Source organism: Triplophysa dalaica, chromosome 23 (assembly GCF_015846415.1).
Source record: "Triplophysa dalaica isolate WHDGS20190420 chromosome 23, ASM1584641v1, whole genome shotgun sequence".
Taxonomy (NCBI): domain Eukaryota; kingdom Metazoa; phylum Chordata; class Actinopteri; order Cypriniformes; family Nemacheilidae; genus Triplophysa; species Triplophysa dalaica.
In genome coordinates, this window is record NC_079564.1 from 6,472,815 (window position 1) to 6,492,447 (window position 19,633).

Here is a 19,633-nt window from a genome sequence, read left to right on the forward strand (position 1 = left end):
ACACCTTAAAAAAAAAAAAAAAATGTATTCCACACAGTAAGCAATTGCATAACTGTATTGCAGAATGCAGTGCACGATAAAGGTACATTTTCGATGAAAATCAAAGATTTTGTCCTAACCTGCCAAAACTATACGCAAAAACACATTCTAATTTAGAAATCGTTTCTATTTCACATCCACCCTCACTGAAGTTTTACACCTCATGAATATTAATCATCAAAAATGAGGAGAAACTACAAGTTCCACAAGGAAAGCCATAAAAATTATTTTGTCTGGTGAGACATTGTCGAAGTCATGAGAATCTTACTAGGTATCATATCCTATTGCATCATACAGTGTTAGTCATATGAACGACTACGATTGATTTGTATAATTTTCTAGCATAAGGAAGCCCATTTAAAAAGGTCACTTCCTTTTCTTATATACACAAAAAATATATCTGACCAGGAAGTCAGTGATGCAAATGGTTTGGAACGACGTAAGGCGAGCAAATAAAATAAAAATGTACTTTTGTGTACTATGCATTTAACTGTACCTACTTTCGTGTCTGCTTCTGTAAATTTAATCGCCATAAAAAATGTATCCTGCTGCGAGACAAAGTGTTAATGCCCGTGGCAGTCTTTCCAGCATGAGTTTCATTCTGCCATTATGAATTAGCCAACAGATGTCTAAATGTTTACATCACTTCTGACCATGTATGAAATACCACCACATGTTTGGATGACACTACGTCACACAGCAGTTAAATAAACCCAGACCATACCCAAACAAATGTTGGTCTGTTTTTTTAATACCAACTCGTATACATTTTAAAAGCGGGAAAAAAGGACAGCAGGGGACACAATGGCACTTCAAGTTGACTTGGATCAGACTATATATGGATCACCAGGGGAAAAGGGTGTGTAAAGTAGGTTTATTTTTGGACATCCCCAAGGGATAAACTGACCGGGTGCTTGTGGCAACAACTTTATGGCCACTTAAATTTCGCAGCAGTCGATTTAAGAGTGGGCGTAAACACAGAAGACCGGTAAATCACCTTCACGTCGAGTAGTAAGGCATAGTTTGTTTATGCCGCTATTGAAACGCCGCAAATTAACCCTCTAGACGTCAATGGGTCGTTGTTGTCTGTGGGGTGGTTAATTAAACTTTCCTTGTACGTTTAATAATGACTGCTGTTAACCGTGTAGATACAGTAACTCAGTATTTCCTCTGATGCATTCGGACGCTTCCAAGTCAGTTCAATGAACAAATCTGCCAGTAGGAAATTCTGAAATGACTAATGCAGGCCAGAAAAATGAATCGGACACAGACCTCTAGTCTTTTAATGAAAACCAGAATGGCAATGTTTTCAAGGAATTAAAATGAACCCCATTTATTTTAAATGCAAATGCTATTGTAAAGCTATTCTCATATAACCAAAGCAGTTAGATTTCACGTTGAAGAGTTAAAAGCATGCTGAAGCTCATGTGCATCTGAACTAACTGGTTCTTCTATAATCTGCATTCAGTCAAGTTCTCGCAGTTAGGATTCATTAGCATTTTAGTGGCAGTGGCTACAGGAGGAGGGTCAGGTAATTAAACAGTCAGGGGGAGCAGAGGAAGTGAGAAGAAGCTACAGGACGATGTTATTATCCTTTATGGCAGTCCTCATTGTTTGTGGCAAGTTAGAAAGCTATGCCAGGGTTTTTCCTGCATAGAGAAATTGGAGGCGGCCGCCATTGTCAAATGTTGTGCCGCCTCAGACTCTCGGCAAAACTATGTTGGTGTCTTCACAAGAAATGCTGTCATTTGTAACTGCAGTTGCAGCATTGTGGCACAGTAGGCGCCGTTTCGTTATCAGCACACTGAGGCGCTAAAAAGAGTTGCAGAACAAGAGCTGGCTTTGTTTCTCGGCTGTTTGTTTTGCATCCAAGTACATTTAATTTCTTGAAATTTCTTTAATTAACGTGACATCATCATTGTAATGTCTTTATATGCTGATTTAACGATCAAACTGCTCAGCTACAGTACACAGAGAGTTTGCCAACTATTGAACTTTTCAGTCACTTACGCAATAATAAGAGATCATTGAATCATTTAAAAAGAACCACAAAGAAAGCAAGATGTGAATGAGCTTAGGTCATTTTAGTCATTTAGTAAGACTGGTTAATTCAGCTGGCTTAAATGGTCTGAAAAGTTAGTTGAAAATGATAACATTTTTCATCTAATTTTATTAGAACTTTTAATGTCAAAGTCACTTTGGTTGTGCCAATTAAGGGTACGGCAGGCCCATATGTGTGTGTACAAGATCAGGATGGCACCACCTCCGCCTCATTTTGAGCCAGGAAAAACCCTGTATGCTAATGTGCAAGAATTAAAAGAATATACAGGCAAAAGAGTCATATCAGGCAGGTATAAAAGCATTTTAAAGATGACAAAAAGCATTTAAAAGGAGCTACATTAGGTTTATAAATAGAGACAGGTAGAGCCTAGACCTCAAAACAACATGCTTTTGTTCATGCGCCCTACACAACTCAAAAACTTTCCAAATTTAACTTTATAGGTAAAGCCATAAATACGTTTAGCTAGATTTGTACTGACTGGCCTTACTCCATAAATGGACTACTTAAATTGTCACCCCCCTCCCCTTGCAGAAGAGTGAGTGAAACACACACATTTTTACCAAATAACACGTCATTAATAGCTGTTCAGTTACGCGATTTGGTATGACTGCTTTTAAGCAGCGAAGTGTACAGGAGTTCACATGAACCGCACCCCAGACAACCCATTTATTAGCAGAATCAGGTACAGTTCACGGGTGCGCACCCGGGTTTGGAAGACAGCATTCACATCATCCAAAGTAACCGAACTCTGACGTTAATCAAATCCAGGTGCACAACAAAAGTGCTAATGTGAAACCACCCTTAAAGACCACATCTTAAAGAAGACTGAAACCAGAATAAATGTAAACTGTATTGGCTACCATGTAGGGAAAAGACAGACATTACCAGTACCATTTATTAGCTGTTCAACCAAATGTCCAACCTCTGTCGAATCTATTCTGGACATTAAAACCATAAATACAATCTGATGTTCACCAGACAGAGCCTTTATTAAAACCATAAATCCATAACTTCCTAAATATTTAGTTTAAAGGCCGTCTTTGCAACCGCCCACAGTTGATGTCATGGATTATGTGGATTGTGGAGGTGTCCTTCCTGTTTCATCAACTTCCTCACTTTAAAAACAACACTGAGTCATCCTGGAAGTTTTAAAGAGACCAATCCACCCACAATCCATCACTCCTTACTTTTACCATGCGAGTACAAGTAAACATTAACAAAGCACATGTAAACAGTGATGATAACGCTAGATGATTCAGACACATGGAGGTGAAGGTGTTTAGTTCAGTGTTACCACATACAAAGATGTTTCCCACACTTCTGTGGCCAAGCCTAACAAATCCTTTATTTTTAAACAAGGAAAAAAGAGCTAGTAATGTGTATCCAAACAGCACAAATTATTATTTTATTCTTCTAGATACTGATCAAAGCTAGTGGGGTGAATAAATGTAAAAGTGATTTATCAAGAGTTGGTATATTGCAGACTGTGACAGTATTCCACAATGAATGTACGCAGTCGTTTGGACACAAATCACTGTTTATTTAACCTCATATTAATAAAACCCTAAAGAAGGCCTTTAAAGGATTGATAGAAGGTAAAGCATCTTTTTTAAAGGACAAATAAACGAAGACACAGCCTGGCAAGTTGGATTTATAAGCGATTACTTGTAACATTGATTAAATCTTTCTTATTAATAGCATTCCAAAAGGAAGGCATGATAAACGGATCCAAAAGGAGGGCTCACCCTAACGCTTAGCACCACCCTTCGAGGTACATTTTCTTCTCTAATATACATATTTTAAATGGTCTACAGCATACAACAGTCAAATATGCATAGAACAAATCTGCCAATGTGTTTTAGGAAAAAAAAAATATATTTGCTTTCATTTTTAAGTAAATAATTTTTTGTCTCCCTACGAAAACGTAGTGCAGTTTGTGAACTGTGAGGTACACTTGTGAAGTATTCTGTATCAACACGCCCAGTTACGTTTAGATTTTATAGTCCACCAGCCCTGGAAACTCTTACCGATTGAACACTAGAGTCTCTCAAACATTCGTCTGGCTGTTCACATCTCCAAACAAGCTCCACAACTGACTCACTGATGAAATTACATATCAAAACCACATTATGCAATCCATGTGTGCGATTACTGAAAGTGTGATTCTGAAACATTCATTTTGTATCTGCAAAATTTATAATGATAAACGTATTAGAAAAAAACTACTATTTAGCTAACAATATAATACATATTAACAATTGAACAATAATAAGAACTGTGAAAACAGAAACAAAAGTACAAAACCAGCTGCACAAGGCACTATTTCCAAGTGACCAAACATCCCGCAAATACTAGCTTTACTCTATACTTCCAAACTGACCTCTTACAAAAACATGTTCTACATTCTAGGAACGCTACACTGACCTCATTCTTACCAATAGACCTCACTCTTTTGTTTTCTAAACTTTACCCCCACAAAAACGCAGCCTTTATCCATCTGCAAGGTTGCCACGACTCTTCAAATATGGACAGAATAAGACAAAGAAGAGTCGGGTCAATACGTTCGCCCACTGTTGCCCTCATTTATTTAGCTGGGTACGACATGAGCAAACAATCCACTCTCATAGCTTAGCAACTCTTTGGGCAGCCATACTGAAATCACAATTCCATGGCCCCATTATTTCCTTAAATTCAGAAAATGACCATTGTGGGTCCTACATTCAGATATTTAAGCTAGTTGTGCTCAACTAGAGGAAAAACACACAGAAACTACTTGGTATGTGAGAGCGAATATACTTAGGAATCTTGGACATTTCGTTAACCGAACATAGCAACCATAGATTAATGATTTCCAGTAACATTTAAAATTATATTCTCCTTAAATTAATTCTTCAAATGTGGGATATAAGAAATGCCAATTCCAATTGCAATTTGAATAAACACATGGTCAAATATGCACTGAATTAGAGCAACACCATTTCTTAGTGAAAACATATTCAAATTCTACCAAATTACTGCTGCAAAAATGTTTTAAGTTGTTCCAGTCCACAATTTCCACAAAATAGAAAAAAGTACAATTACATCAAAAAGATTAGCATCAAAAACACATTCTCTTAAATACTTAGTATAGTGAAAGGAAATGACACCAGTGATGGGAAAGTTCACTTTCCCAATTAAGCATCCTCGCTTGGATAGATTGAGCAAACATTGCCTTTGTGCGCCCATCTCCTGGCCTATGATGTGGCCTGACAGGAAGAGCATTATGGGAAGGCTGGTAATGCAGCTGTCTCCTGTTTACCCTGCTCCTCTTGGCCTGGGTATCAATTAGCTTGGCAATGCAGGGAGAGCAACAGAACTCAAATAAAACCCTTTAGGAGCCAAATGTGAGACCTGAAGAAGAGCCTTTTCCTCACTTTCAAAACAAATGGTTCTGACAATGATCCGAAAAACACAAGAGCATCTTTACGGAGTGTAAGGAACTACTTTATGATATGAAGGCATTTTAAGTGGTTGTTAAAGTTTTTATTTTATTTCCCCCACCAAAATAAGTGTCAAGCTTTCCTGTAGCTCACTGATAAGAGCATGGTGTTAGTAACAGCAAGGACATGGGTTCAATCCCAGGGACTGCACATACTCAAATAAAAGGGGCTGCCAAATGCATAAATGTACAAACTGTTGATCATAATGAAAGTTGTCATCTGGTTAAATCTATTTAAGACATTTCTATTTACTCAGTAAGCCACTAAGAATTGATATAAGATTTGAGAATTATAAAAGCAAAAGGACTCGTTATTGAACACGTGGGACCCCAAAGCAGCATCTCTGATCTGTGCATTGCGCTAAAAACAACATTTCTGCAAACCTTAAATAGTATTAAGGTACATAAAGTCAATACAAAAATGTCAATAATCATTCTCAATCTGTAAAACTGAAACCACCAGTTTTCACTAAACAGATAATATTCAAGATTGTTTTGGATACATTAACAGTGATAAAGTAATGTAACTCACTGCCTTAAAGGGATTGTTCACCCAAAAATGAAAATAAATACTTTGTGAGATCTGTTTGTTTACGGACATTCTTCCAAATATCTTCCTTTGTGTTCACAAGAAACATGAAATATATACATGTTTGGAAAAATCTGAGGGAGAGTAGATAACAGAATTTTTGGATAGACTATTCGTTTAAGAGAAACACCCAAGAACTACATACCAGCAAGCAGCAAAACGCAGGATGCTGTCGGTAAAACCATTCTGTAACTGGGAGGGGGTTACAATGGGGGCCAAGAGCAGGACATCAAATTTGATGCCAGAGTCAAAGCAATTAAATGGAAAAGTAAATTATCAGTAAAATTACAGGCTTAGGTCCCACCCAAGCACATATCAAGCCAATAGAAGTTAAAGAAAAAAGACACGTTATTGACACATAAATTACACCTGTCATGTTTTGTTAGAACTAATTATGAAATCAAAGATACACATGTTCAGTGTTGCCTGATAGCTTGGCAAATAACTAGAGCTGTGCTGCTCCCTAAAAACATTTGGATATTTACCAGTTTGGCTTTAACTCACTCCTTGGCCTGCATTCAGGTGACTAATCATGAGCTCAGGATTGGGGGATCGTTCTGCACCTTGTGAATAAATGAATCACGTGAAACTTTTGATCTATGTGTACTTTGACTCGGTCAAGTGTCTCTCAGGATCTGTTCAAAAAGACTTCACCCCAATCAAATTCGCTCTGTCCCATCTTCAACCTTAACAAGGCGGCCCTCACGTCCCAGATGAACTGCTGAATACCGGAGGACATTAACTGATGTAAAACAATTACGTTTTATGTTCTTTGTGCAGGAATAAATCAAAGGGAAAAGGCCGTACACGCCTCTGGGTGGCCTCGGAGGAAGGGATCAGCTAGGACAGATGTTTTTGACAGATTTCATTTAGGGGAAATGAAAAGGCAGGAAAACCTCAGCACACCCAACACATAACCATTTTTATTATTCGCTTTGACAGTCTGCAAAGGGTACGCGAGAACAGAGGGAGCTACACGCCCAGACGCCATTGTCACTTTGTCTTGGAAGCTAAAGGCACAGAGTCAGTCTCACAGAATCATTTGAAAGTCTTTCAGTAAAGTTTCACGGCCAATTCATCCATCTGATATAGAATAATCTTAAAAATATATGAGAAACTGATAAAGTTCAAGACAACACGCACTACAGCCTTAAAGCACTGCAGGTGCGGAGCAGCTGAAAGCTCTTTACCACCAGGAAGCTGTAAAAAGGCAACAACACCCTTGTTGTGTGCTATTCTGTTATGGTTTTGGTGAGTGCAAGCACTTGTGGTTAGTAAACAAGCCCATTCAAGGAGTTTGTATACAGCCACCTCATAGGTGTCAACACATTGGGTTTATCCATTACCAAACGCTATCACATAGTCATCGTATAATACAACTCTTTTTCCATTCAGTTACAAAATATTTATGCACATGTAATTACTGTAAAATGTAATCTCTTAATCAATTAATCCTCTGAACTACAGGACAAACAGCACAGTTTAGAATGTGGCATGTTAAATGAGTAGAATGTTGACAGTAAATGTTGGGACAGCAATAAATGAAATTATTTTACTATCAGAAGGTTAATAAAAACAATCATAAGCCTGTGAAAGCGATAATTGGCATCCAAAAAGCCATCATCCGAACATTTAGTCATACTGCGAGTCTCTCAACAAGATCTGCAAGATCACGCACTCACTCCAAAAGGAAAATTCTACATGGCATCTTCATCATGTACTCAACTTCAAGTTGTTCCAAACCCATATAAGTTTATTTGTTCTGCTAAGGACAAAAAAAGATGTTTTGAAAAATATTTGTAACCAAGCATTTCTGGAGGACCAGTGACTACCATAGTAGGAAAAAACTACTAATGGTTACCCATAACTGTTAAACACAAAAGAATGTGGGAAACCAAACAAAGAAATTTAGACCGGTTTAGAGCAACTTGAGGGTTAATGACAGAATTTTCATTTTTGGGTGAACTATCCGTTTAGCGACATCTAGCGGTGAAGCTGTGAATTGCAAACAATGGCTCACTTCTTCCCCCCCTTTTTGAAGCTTGTTGGTGGTTGCACAGAACCAAGATGTTGTCACGTTTCCACTTCTATGCCGAAGGAGATAACATATTTTCGAAACAGGCCATGTAGAGCAGTTTGTCTGTTTAGGGCTAGTGTAGAAACAACATCGTGAATCCAATGCAAGGGGACCCGAGGTTTATGTGGACAGAAAAAGGTAATAAAATATAACACTTCATGTAATGTCTTTATACACCTCTTAAGACATAGTTATGTATTTTATATTGCGTTTCTGTCAATAAATCCTCCAAAGAACTACACACTGGAACTTTAAGCCTGACAAATAACAAGTGTTTATTTACTCTAGTAAGCATTATAAATCCTGTTTTATGGTACTTTGTCTGCATGACACTACTGTATTTTAAGCCAAATACATGGGCTTTAGAGCTAGCCAATGCACAACCTAAAAAAATTAAGTAAATATGGATAAAAGGATCTGCCAAACTCATAAAATGTAAATGCACATTTCTCATTTGCTGGTCTTGTTTTCACAGTCAAGGTAAATTACTGAAAGACACAAAATCACTGTAAATAAAATCTGGACTATGCCTAACACTGGCCAGAATTTGCATTCAGGAAGAACACAGCCAGAGAAAACAATTCCATCTCCCTTTAAAACCGCCTATTCTCCCGCGGAGAGATTATCTGTGACCAAGTGTACTTACAAACTGCAATGCGAGGCTAAATTGCGCAAGTAAGGGGTCTCGAACCCTGGAAGAGGCACAACAACTAGAAGCAGAATAATACCATTTGAGCCTGTTTCACAAATAAAGATCCAGATGTGCACTTTATGTTCAAGAACATCGTTATAAACCAGTCAGATTTTTATTCAGTTATATCAAGACTTGACATATAATGCTAAACTGTGGTAAAAGAAATACAACCCGCAGTATGAGTTTTAGCTCAAGCACAAAGCACTTCTACCTAGAGGGCTTAAAACATGCGTGTGCATGAGAGAAATGATTATTCCCCCATCAGTCCTTTATATTTTACATTCAATAGAAACATCACCACATCCACCAAGAGTGTTGTTTTTTGCCATTATCTGTTATTTCAAGGCCATACAAATGAGGTAGGAAGAAATACCAAAAAGAAAACAGCTCAATAATACACCGGGCAGCACAAATAACCCTTAATCGCTCTACTTGAAAGATAAGATCAGTTGTTCCTCGCCTGCAGGATGAAGTGCTGTTGGTTCTTCATTTGACCAGACAATGTTCTAAAAAAAAAAAAATGCCACACTGCCAGCTGCCAAAACATACACAACCCCCAAAAGTCACATGCTCTTGCTACACAACCATGCACTGGAGCTAGAACCTTGTCTCTCATACCAAAAAGTTCATGTTGACATACTGACCACAAAGTCACACCTCAAAAGTTTCTCCTGGCCTGACAACTCTGTGAAGTATGGCTGGGATGTTGATATACTTTTTCTGACCTCTGCTAGCCTCATGTCTTAAACAAATCTGTGTGTCAACGTGACCAGTCATTCACAGTTCAAAATTCTACATTGATTGCTTGTTCAAAACCTTTAGTTTAAGATAATCACCGATTCCCAAACATCATTTGATTGAGAACTTTTTCAGGATAAACCCTTTCAAGCACAAATTTAGTTAGTATCTTTATTTACATATTACTGTATAATTTACATCCTAGCAATTGTGCTACTGTTGCACTTTTTGTAATTCAATTAAATGTCTTCCTCAATAAACATTCTCAGTCAAACTTTTTAAGTGTTAAACATCGGGATGGTTTGTATAAGGTCTTTGGCTTCAATGATGCGCTGTTGGTGTGAACACACAGCTGCGTCTCAAATCGCCCACTTATGCACTCTTCAACACCATTTTGTAGTATAAATAGTGCGTTACATTTATGCATTTTAAAGACGCTTTATCAAAAACGACTTGCATTGCATTATGCTATACATTTGTTTCCAAGTATGTGCAATCCCCTGGGATTGAACCCATGACCTTGCGTTGTTAACACAATGCTCTTACCACTGAGCTATAAGAAAGCGTTGACATTTTTAAACCAAAATATGAAGTTTGGAACTGGGTTTTGACTAGAGGGATACAGCTACCTCTAATAGGCATGCACACTTGAAAACGGTTGAGTAATAAACATTTTTACTGTAAGGTTAGGTTGGGCTGGGGTAGGTGTATGCATTAGCTAATGTAATGTGTTGTAATTATATGGCGCGGTTTGACACCACTTCCGGCCGTAGCTGTATCCCTTCTAGCAACAACTGTGGACACTTCACACAACTAATGGTCGCAGTTTCGCTTACGTAACGAAAGGGTTGAACAACACTCTCCTGCAGGGTGATAACGCTTCAATCTGATGATGACTAAAGTAATGGCAGGCAAAACAGATGAAAACTTCATTAATTCTACAGTATACAAGTTGACTTTTATTTTTCAAGAGCTGCGTCCCAAGTTACATACTATACACTATGCACCATGCACTCAATCATCTAGTATATTAATTTCAGAATAGTATCGTCCCAAATGTACAAACCGGAAGTATATCGGTTTCCCAGACGAGTGCCAATGACGTCAATCGCACGTCACAATGCGTGTGAATAAAAATATACTTATGCGTTGTTCACTTACCGTAGTTTTCATCTGTATTGCCCAGCATTACTTTAATAATCAGATTGAAGCGTTATCACCTTGCAGGAGTGTTTTGCTTGAGGGGCGTCTGAATTTGCGACCGTTCAGTACATGAAGTGTCCACAGTTCCACACTTCATATTTTAGGTCGAAAAAGTGCATCATCCGGGTATTTACAGTGCACTACTTTTTTGAGGATTTTCAATGTCAAAGCACTACTCGCACTATTTATATTACAAAATGGCGTAAAATAGTGCACATGTGCGCTATTTGGGACGCAGCTTAGCATTGTGGCGTGCGATTGACGTCATTTACGCTCGTCTGTGAAACCGATATACTTCCGGTTAGTATAAAACCGTTTAGTATTCAATTTCGGACGATACTACTCTTCTAAAATGTATACTCTATAATGGTTGAGTGCATAGGATGTCATTTGGGACACAGCTACAATGTCTGGTAGTTCATTTCAATACAAACATGACCTAATTGAAAACAACAAAACATGAATAAATTGTTTCTTTAGTTACATAGAAACAGTTTTCTAAATATTCCGTTTTTACATAATAACATTTATTTGTTTAAAAGTATTCTGATTTAGATTTAGCTTTCCTTTTACGGTCTCAAACATTTAGACCCGACTGTACACTGTGGTTATTCCTACCATACTAAACAAACTATATTTTTAATTTTTCTGAGAAATGTAGTTGAAAATAACATAAAAAAATAAACTAAATTGATAAAGAAAATAGGCTAAAGTTACGTCAACGCATAAAGAGCCAGTGTATTCACACCATCAAGCTAATAAACAACAACTAGCCATGGCTAGCACAAACAAACATAAGGGTATGAGAGATTAACTAAAACGTCCTCCCTTTCTCAAATATATTTTGTAAAGTTTGACTCACCTTAAATTATTTGGGGCAGGAGATTAAAACAATGTCAGTCGTTTGGTCACAATACTTCCAATATGACGCTATAGGCAGAAGTTTATTTATTCTGGTTATACCAGGCTGGACGAATAATGTTACATACAACACCGTGGAAAAACTATAAATACTTCCAAAATATGGTTTAATTTAAGTGAAAATACGGTATTTTAAATACATTCACCTCGCTAACTATCAATCGAACCTGCCACCTGCTATCACATGAAGTACTGACTCCGCCCCTAACTATTATGCAATTTGACCACACCCCCAGATGATTGAAAAGTTCGGTATCAAAAATTTGCTCTTAAATGCTGTAGAAGAGAGACTAATACAGGCAGAAAATATTAAATACAACTTTACTTAATGACGTAACTTTTAAGAAACTTTCTGTAAATCCACACAGATTTTTGTATTGACTTGTTACTAAATTGCAGGCCAGTGTTGGGTTAGTTACTCTGAAAAAGTAATTAATTACTAGTTACTCATTACATATTCAATAGTGTAATTAGATTACTGTCCAAATTACTCTGTCCAAAAAGTATTTAGTTACTCATTACTAATTACTTTCTATATCCTACATCAACCTTGATTAGTTAAGTGATTCAAGAATAGACATGAAACGGCTTATTTAATTCATTCAAATAATATTTTTAACTGACCAAAGTATTACAAATGTGAAAATTATACATTAAAGCACAGATTTTAAAATAAGACTTTGAATTTTGAAGTCAATTACCCTATTGCACACGCATATATATAACAAAGTATTTAGTTTAATAACATCAAAAGTAACTGTATTTAAATTACAGAAAACATACGAGTAATCCCTTGCTTTACTTTTTCAAGGGAAAAGTAATTAAATTACAGTAACTAATTACTTAGTAACTAGTTACACCCAACACTGGTGCAGGCTCCTTTGCCACACTGCAAAATCGCCAGTGTTAAAAAAAGGCATAATTAACTCTCACAGTGTATATATAATCGAGGTTATCCTTCGGATTATATATACACTGTGAGAGTTAATTTGACTTTTTTTATCACTGTCGATGTTGCTATGCAACCATACTTGTTAACACACTTTTTCGATTATGCTAATATTTAGCAAATAATTCGTTTTGTATGTCAAATGGTGTCTAATTACTGCAAAGTATAGTAGTGACTTTTAAGTATATGTCTTCTGAGGGAACAGATGGCTCTCAGAAGATGAAGACACTGAACCGCTTCCTAATGAAGTTCCACAGTTATGAGAGCTCCTAAGCTTTGAAAACAACTCAACTGGATCCACACACTATGGGTAGAGTAAAAACTTTCTGTTGTGTATAAAGCTTCAAAGCATTCTTGTACCCGACCATAGATTTATTTGTGCTTTATGTCTGGATTAATATGATTTATAAATAAAAAGCAGAGGCCAGTCAGCTGACCACTGGCGGTGGTCTAAACCTTCGGGTGAGAGAGGATGAGTGGAAATACATGATGCTCTTGAGTGGGCTGAGGACTTTTACAGGTTGTGGGAAACAAACAAGGTAGCAAAGTTCTTGAATAAAAGTAATTCAAAAAACTTTATTTACCATAACTCTTAAAATATTTGCATATAATATACATTTTTTTTATATTTGCAGTACATGGCGATATTAAAATAATTTACTTTTTAAGGCTTTCAAATGTGGTCTGGTAAGCTAATTTGTGTCCCAAATTTTGTGCACCTTAAAAAACAAGCTAGAAAAAAATATTTTATTTACCATAAATAAAACCATTAAAATAGTTTACCATTAAAATAACCATTGTATTGTTAAAGGCATAACCAACTGATTTCCGTTTATTGAAAGCCAAAAATAATGTTTACAGTGGACCACTGAAGAACATGATCTCATTTAAAGCAATAAGAATCTCCTGTCAGGATAAAACACATGCTAACATTTACAAGTTGTGATCTCAAAAACGAAATATGTTCTCTAATACCCTTATTTTTTACCCTTTTGTTATGGCAAGTTTGAGTCATGTTTCCGTCAAACCACATCCCGTATTTCTGGCTCGCATTGTGGGGAAATATCGCAATGAGATGGAACAAATACGACAGCGTATAAAATCTTTTATAAGTTATATCTTTTATTTGTATTTTATACAGTAAACTGATTGGTCTAATTTGCTCTTTTTGCAGCGCTAGACATAGACAAAGCGCTTTGACTAACCACATCCTGTTTAAAGGCCGAGTGTGAAAAAGGGTTTGAGGTTTGGCAAAGGGTAATGACCCCAGCGATTAGATACTTAGGGTGTGGCTGCTTAAAGTATCTCACAGTTCATGAAGAAATACAAATCCCATGTTTACATTTGTTAATCCTTCAGCCAGCAGCATATTATTTCCTGACCCCCATTTCTGAGCAACAAATACAACTCAGCACACCATCACCAGATTTTAATGTAGATTACCAACCTTTAATGGCTCTGGGTCAATCCCTTTATTCGTATTGTTTGAAGAAGAGAGTTGAAAGGTCGGATCACACTTATAAATGCGACAATCTGCCATAAAGGAGACAAGAAACCACTGCCCATCTTTCACAACTGCCATCATCACCAACTTGAAACACTTGAAGCATGAACCACAAAATGAGGGCTGGCGATTTCTCAGTAGCGTCAGCTTTGAAAACATCATTTGTCAAGCTGATGGGGAAAATGTGCAGTTTAATAAACCGTAGGTGGGAAAAGATTTCCAGAGATTACAGTAAGTGTCATAGAAATGTAGTTGTTTTGAAGTATGTCACCATCGAGTCGCATCTGTCTCTGGGTTCTAATCCAATAAGATCCGAAGGAGATATGGGTCTTTTCCACTCTAATTTATGCCCTTAAACCAAACATGAGCTCTGCCAAATGTCTCCATGCTAGTAAGCAAAATTCCATTATTACCAAACTCTTTTTTTATAACAAAAATTTTTAAGAAACCAGCAGGTAGCACATTGGCATTCAATGCATTATGCTTCACAAAATAAAGTCTCTTCGGAAATGTATTAAATTAAAGAGATTAAAGACAATAACAAGAAAAAGACAAAGCATGAAACGATATGACTGGAGAGAAAAATGGGAGAAGAATAAATAAGAACTTGCACAGTTACAGAATTAAGAAGGAAACTTTATACAAATGTTTTTATTTTGCATTATACAATGATATAACATGTATAACAGGCTACATATTTTATATGGGTATAAAAGTCAAAGTAAATGTATATTTTAGAAATGTGTCCTTATCAGTTGTAGACACACATTGCTCCTGGGAATGAGAAAGTGTCATGCTGAGGTCAGGTGGGGCAGTGCTGTGCATATCCAACATTATACATACAGGAACATGTGTAACATTCATACTCTCATTATGCCTTGGCAAATATCCTTTGTTGTTTATTGAAAAGGTTTATCAAAAATCCCTTTATCAACTATCGATTTGGCACATAAAGTGATAAATTGTGTTTATGCAAGGCAGCAGTAAATACTTTAATTTGAATGAACAAACGACAAGCATGCTAACAGACAAAAATTCAAGTGCAGGCTTACAGTATCTTTTGCTGATAAACATATATTACATTCGATCATGTCCAATGGTTGTAATGTACTGTACAACACACGTTTAGTTGTATAACACACGTTTAGTTCTAAGAAATATTTGTATTTGTGGAAAAGTACACAATCTTTCTTTTCGGTCAAAATTAAAAAAATAAGTGACTCTTGGAGACTCACAATATTGAAATGCCCATCTAAATTGCATAAATGTTTGATTGGCTCTGTGTCTTCCGTACACATCATTACAATCCTGCGGAAAGCACAGAAGAAAACATCAGTTGCCTGGAAACAGACATCAGTTCCATCTAACCACTAATAAGCATAATAACCCTCAATAATTACCATTAAAACACGCTTTAATATTCAAGCATGTCAAAGATATATGTGAGAATGGAAAAATGAGCTGGTGTCTCGGTGGCCATTCGTTTCGTTGTGTATATACATGTGTGTGTGAATGAATGAGGTCAGAAGATTCGGCACCCAGTTTTGGGTAGGTTAGCCCAGTCTACCACAAAGCCTATTGGCTGCCTTTCACTGTATAAGGCCAGTCGTCCCTCTTCAACTGTAAAACCTCAAAGCCGGGCTCAACAAGTCAAACCACAGAGACACTATCGTCATTACATTGAACGGCCACATGCTTGAGTGGCACCCAGCTAAGTCAATAGAAACGACCATTGGACAGCCCCTTTCCAAAACACAAGGGCCTGAGATTTGAATATTATTCCAGTGTATTGGAAAAGGAACTTTGAAATTTCACAACAAATGTGTCTAGACAAATGCTCAAACACTATTTTTTGTATATATATCAAATATTTACACAAACACATATATTATATATTTACAGTTAAATATAATTTACAATGTGTGTATATATAAATATACAGTATATTACTCATATTTGTATGTTTGTGTATTTATATATAGATATACAGTATGTGCCAGACACATATATTATATCAACATTTATTTTGGAATCGATTAATCGCGATTAATTGTTTTAACAGCACAAATTTATTTACATATTTATTAATATATTTACAAATATTTTGTATTTGTGAGTGCATTCTATTCTAAATCTTTTACATTGAATGCATAAATGAGGTCTGAGTCTCTTTTCAGGCAAACATTCAATGGTTTAGGGAAAATTAAGTCATTAATAGACATTAACCGTCCGTTTTCAAAGGATTTAAAACAGGTCTTTTAACTACATGCACTTCATCATGCTTTTGTTGCACTGAGCTTCGGTGGCCACAGATCTGGCTCCCATGTGTTGGAATGCTTACCTGAAAACACTGATCTCTTGCTGCTGTCCCGCGCTCTGCTTGGATTACCTAAAAAGAGCCAAAAACACAGAAAAAACGAGTCAACCGTTTCATATCTGGCATTTGATAAAACTCGAAATCCAAAATCAACGAATCATTTGAACCCTGACAGCTAATAACAGGAAAGTGAGTCATCTGCTTTAAAGACGTTTATTGTTTAAATAACACAAGCACTAGAATAGTCGATTTTACTTTTATTCCTGTAATAAAGCTTATGCTCTGGTCAGAAACCACAGCAAACAATTTGTATTTGGATGGAGGCATTATATCGCAGGCATACAATTCAGAAGCGACGGAGCACCTACTTTGCTTTTTTAAGGGATAGAGGTTACCGCATTGTGGAAGTTTTTGCAATAACAGGAAATTGTTATGGCACGCACTAGCTGCCTATTCATTAATCTATGTTGGCACAGGCCGAACTCCAGCAGACAGTGTCAACAGTTATAGCAGCAGCCAATCACCAACGCTCTGTATGCCAAGTGGCATTTTGTCACGTATTGCCGTTGGCAATGCCAGGCTTTTCTCACTAAAACACTGTGCCTCATGTTCCTTTAAATAGCCGGGCTGGCATGACAGTTCCAGCAAGCAAGTAGAGACCTTTAGCAAAATACACTTATTTCTGCTAGATATTTTCTTGGCAAAACTGAGAGTCTTGGAGTGGACTGTCATGTATAGTTACTTGTATTTGATATCAGGGCTTGGACTGTATTTGCAATGTTTTGCTTGTCTACAAATCTTACCCTGTGATTTTCATTTAAAACTTGGATAAACATTTCCCAGCGCAGTTCGTTTCGCGTTCCAAACATGTGTCAAAATCATTTGTTTACCAAAGAAATATTATACAGGATCTATAACAAATATTTACTATTCGGAAGAGTGTTTTGGGGTTTAAGTGGAAAAGGAATTTAGAGCAGAATTTTGTAGTTTTCATCTTAATCAGAAGCGCTGCAAGCATGCATTTCCATGTTTTGTTTTTGCGAATAAAGGTCTACATTAGAATAAGAAACAGACAACTGTCCTCTTGCTGACAAAAATTTTAATCATTCACATACACAAGTCATACACTCAGGGACTCACTGAACGGGCTAAAGCTTTGATATGGTAGAATACTGAGATCATTTAACAGACTAATGACTCTTAAGGGAAACTAAGATTCTGGCCATGTCACGTTCAAAGAGTGAAAAATGAGGCTAAAAGTATTTATTAGTTATGACGGAGGATGATTTGGACAAATAATAATTCTTTGCATGACTTTTTAAATCTTTCAGGCCTCCGTTGACATGGAAATCCAAGATAGGTTCATGAGACCATATCAATATAATGAAAGTGTCTAATATTTTACAAAGTTTAAAGCCACACATGCTGCTGTCTTGTATATCGAGTTGACTTTGAAACGGGGAAGCCATAATAATTCTCCTTTAAGCGTTTGGAATAGCTCCCTCGACCTGACTCATTTGTTTTCAAGGAACAAGAAATCAGATATGGCCATTAATACATCTATATAGAACCTCAGCTTTGCCGACCCATAAACGTTGACTATATATTCTTAAGAATTACCACATAATTCAATCAAAGTATCCTTTACAGTGAAAAGATCTTTTAACACCTGAAAAAGTGTTCGCGTAAAGCCCTTATTTATGCTGTCGGATACAATGACACTGAAATCTTTTGTATTTCAGCTCTCAATAGAATAAGAAACGGGAGTCAAAACTGCAATACTCACATTTGTCCTGCTCAGGTGGTTCTAGACAATCACTATCCGTGTCACTAGGGATTCGCCAGGGCTTCCTGACCGCCTGCAACTGCTGGTAAAACTCATCCTAGAAACACAAGAAAATAAAATAAAATCTTGCAGCATTTCATTCATAAAGCTGAAACGTTAACTCACCTACAACTTTTAAATGTATCTTTTCATGCCTTGTTATTTCCTTTTGGAAATTAAAGTATTTTCCAAATCATTTGGAGTTGATAAAGAACAAAACATTCTCTACAAACTATTGTTTCCTCTGTTGTCAAAAATCTTTCTGCTTGGCCCACACTCCAAGGTAGAATCACCTTTTTAACTATACTGTCTCTTTAAGAGCTATTCAACAAAAAATATACCCAAATGTACTTAAACTAAAAATGAAATGTCCTTTTTAAGTTTGTTTGTTCAGAAAGGACATTTCATTTTTTAATTTAAGTACATTTGTTGAATATCTCTTAAAGAGACAGTTCAGCCGGAATGAAAAATCCATCATGTACTCACCATCTTGTCAAAACAAACCTGTATGAATTTCCTTCTTCTGCAGAACACAAAAGATGATATTTTAAAGAATGTTTTAAACCGAACAGCGATGGAACATTGGAAGTGAAAGGGTGTCACCGCTGTTTGATTACTTTCTTCAAAATATCTTCTTTCGTGTCCTGTGGAAGAAAGAAAGTCATACAGGATCAATTTTACACAAGGATAATTTTTAGATGAGCTGAATTTTATAAGATTATACATCATAATATGCATCAGAAATCTGCACAGATTTCTCTGCAGAATACGATCTCACAGGTTTACAGGGAAAAGTCCTTATGTCTGTGTTGAAAGGCGGCATGAGAGCGGCAGTAAAATCATCTGTGAATTCGAAATTTAAGATGCTTAAGAGCTGCTGAACGTGCATGTCAGACTCATTCGCTCTACAGATGGTTTTCTTTTCAAATAACTACACCTCTGGGTCAAATCCTCGGAGTCCACCTCTAATATATAAATTGCCCCTTGTTCTCTTCCAAAGACATTTCATGCGTTCCTATTTTTCACTTTTTTAAGTGTTGGAAGTCCAGGCCAGGCAGGAAGCTCTCGTGCATCTACGGTGCATTTTGCTTTGGGAAAAAACAGAAAAGATGAACAAATCATCTGACATCTCGGTTCCTGTGTATCACATTAAAAGCCGAATGAGATGTGCAGGTGGATATCGCTGATCTTTTTCAAAGACTGAACTGCTGAAACAACTCAAATGCATTTTTGTTTT

General features: G+C 36.7%; 2 protein-coding genes across 11 annotated transcripts in view; both read right to left on the reverse strand.

Moving 5' to 3' along the window:
* The window catches only part of sulf1 (sulfatase 1), a 76,828-nt gene extending 64,838 nt beyond the window's left edge, over window positions 1–11,990 (reverse strand). For 7 of the 8 annotated variants that reach the window (XM_056738865.1, XM_056738862.1, XM_056738866.1 and 4 more), the window contains exon 1: window positions 11,743–11,990. The gene's annotated coding sequence lies outside the window, so the exon portion shown is untranslated. The remainder of the gene's footprint in view (window positions 1–11,742) is intronic. The other variant, XM_056738863.1, reaches the window with a different exon arrangement.
* Window positions 11,991–14,764: 2,774 nt separating this feature from the next.
* The window catches only part of c23h8orf34 (chromosome 23 C8orf34 homolog), a 56,608-nt gene continuing 51,739 nt past the window's right edge, over window positions 14,765–19,633 (reverse strand). For 2 of the 3 annotated variants that reach the window (XM_056737667.1, XM_056737666.1), the window contains exons 13-15: window positions 18,358–18,454; window positions 16,596–16,643; window positions 14,765–15,562 (exon numbers count right to left, since the gene is read on the reverse strand). In XM_056737667.1, coding sequence (XP_056593645.1) covers window positions 15,555–15,562; window positions 16,596–16,643; window positions 18,358–18,454 — 153 coding nt within the window. In that variant the 3' untranslated portion in view covers window positions 14,765–15,554. Of the gene's footprint in view, window positions 15,563–16,595; window positions 16,644–18,357; window positions 19,041–19,633 lie in introns of those variants that run through there. The other variant, XR_008905414.1, reaches the window with a different exon arrangement.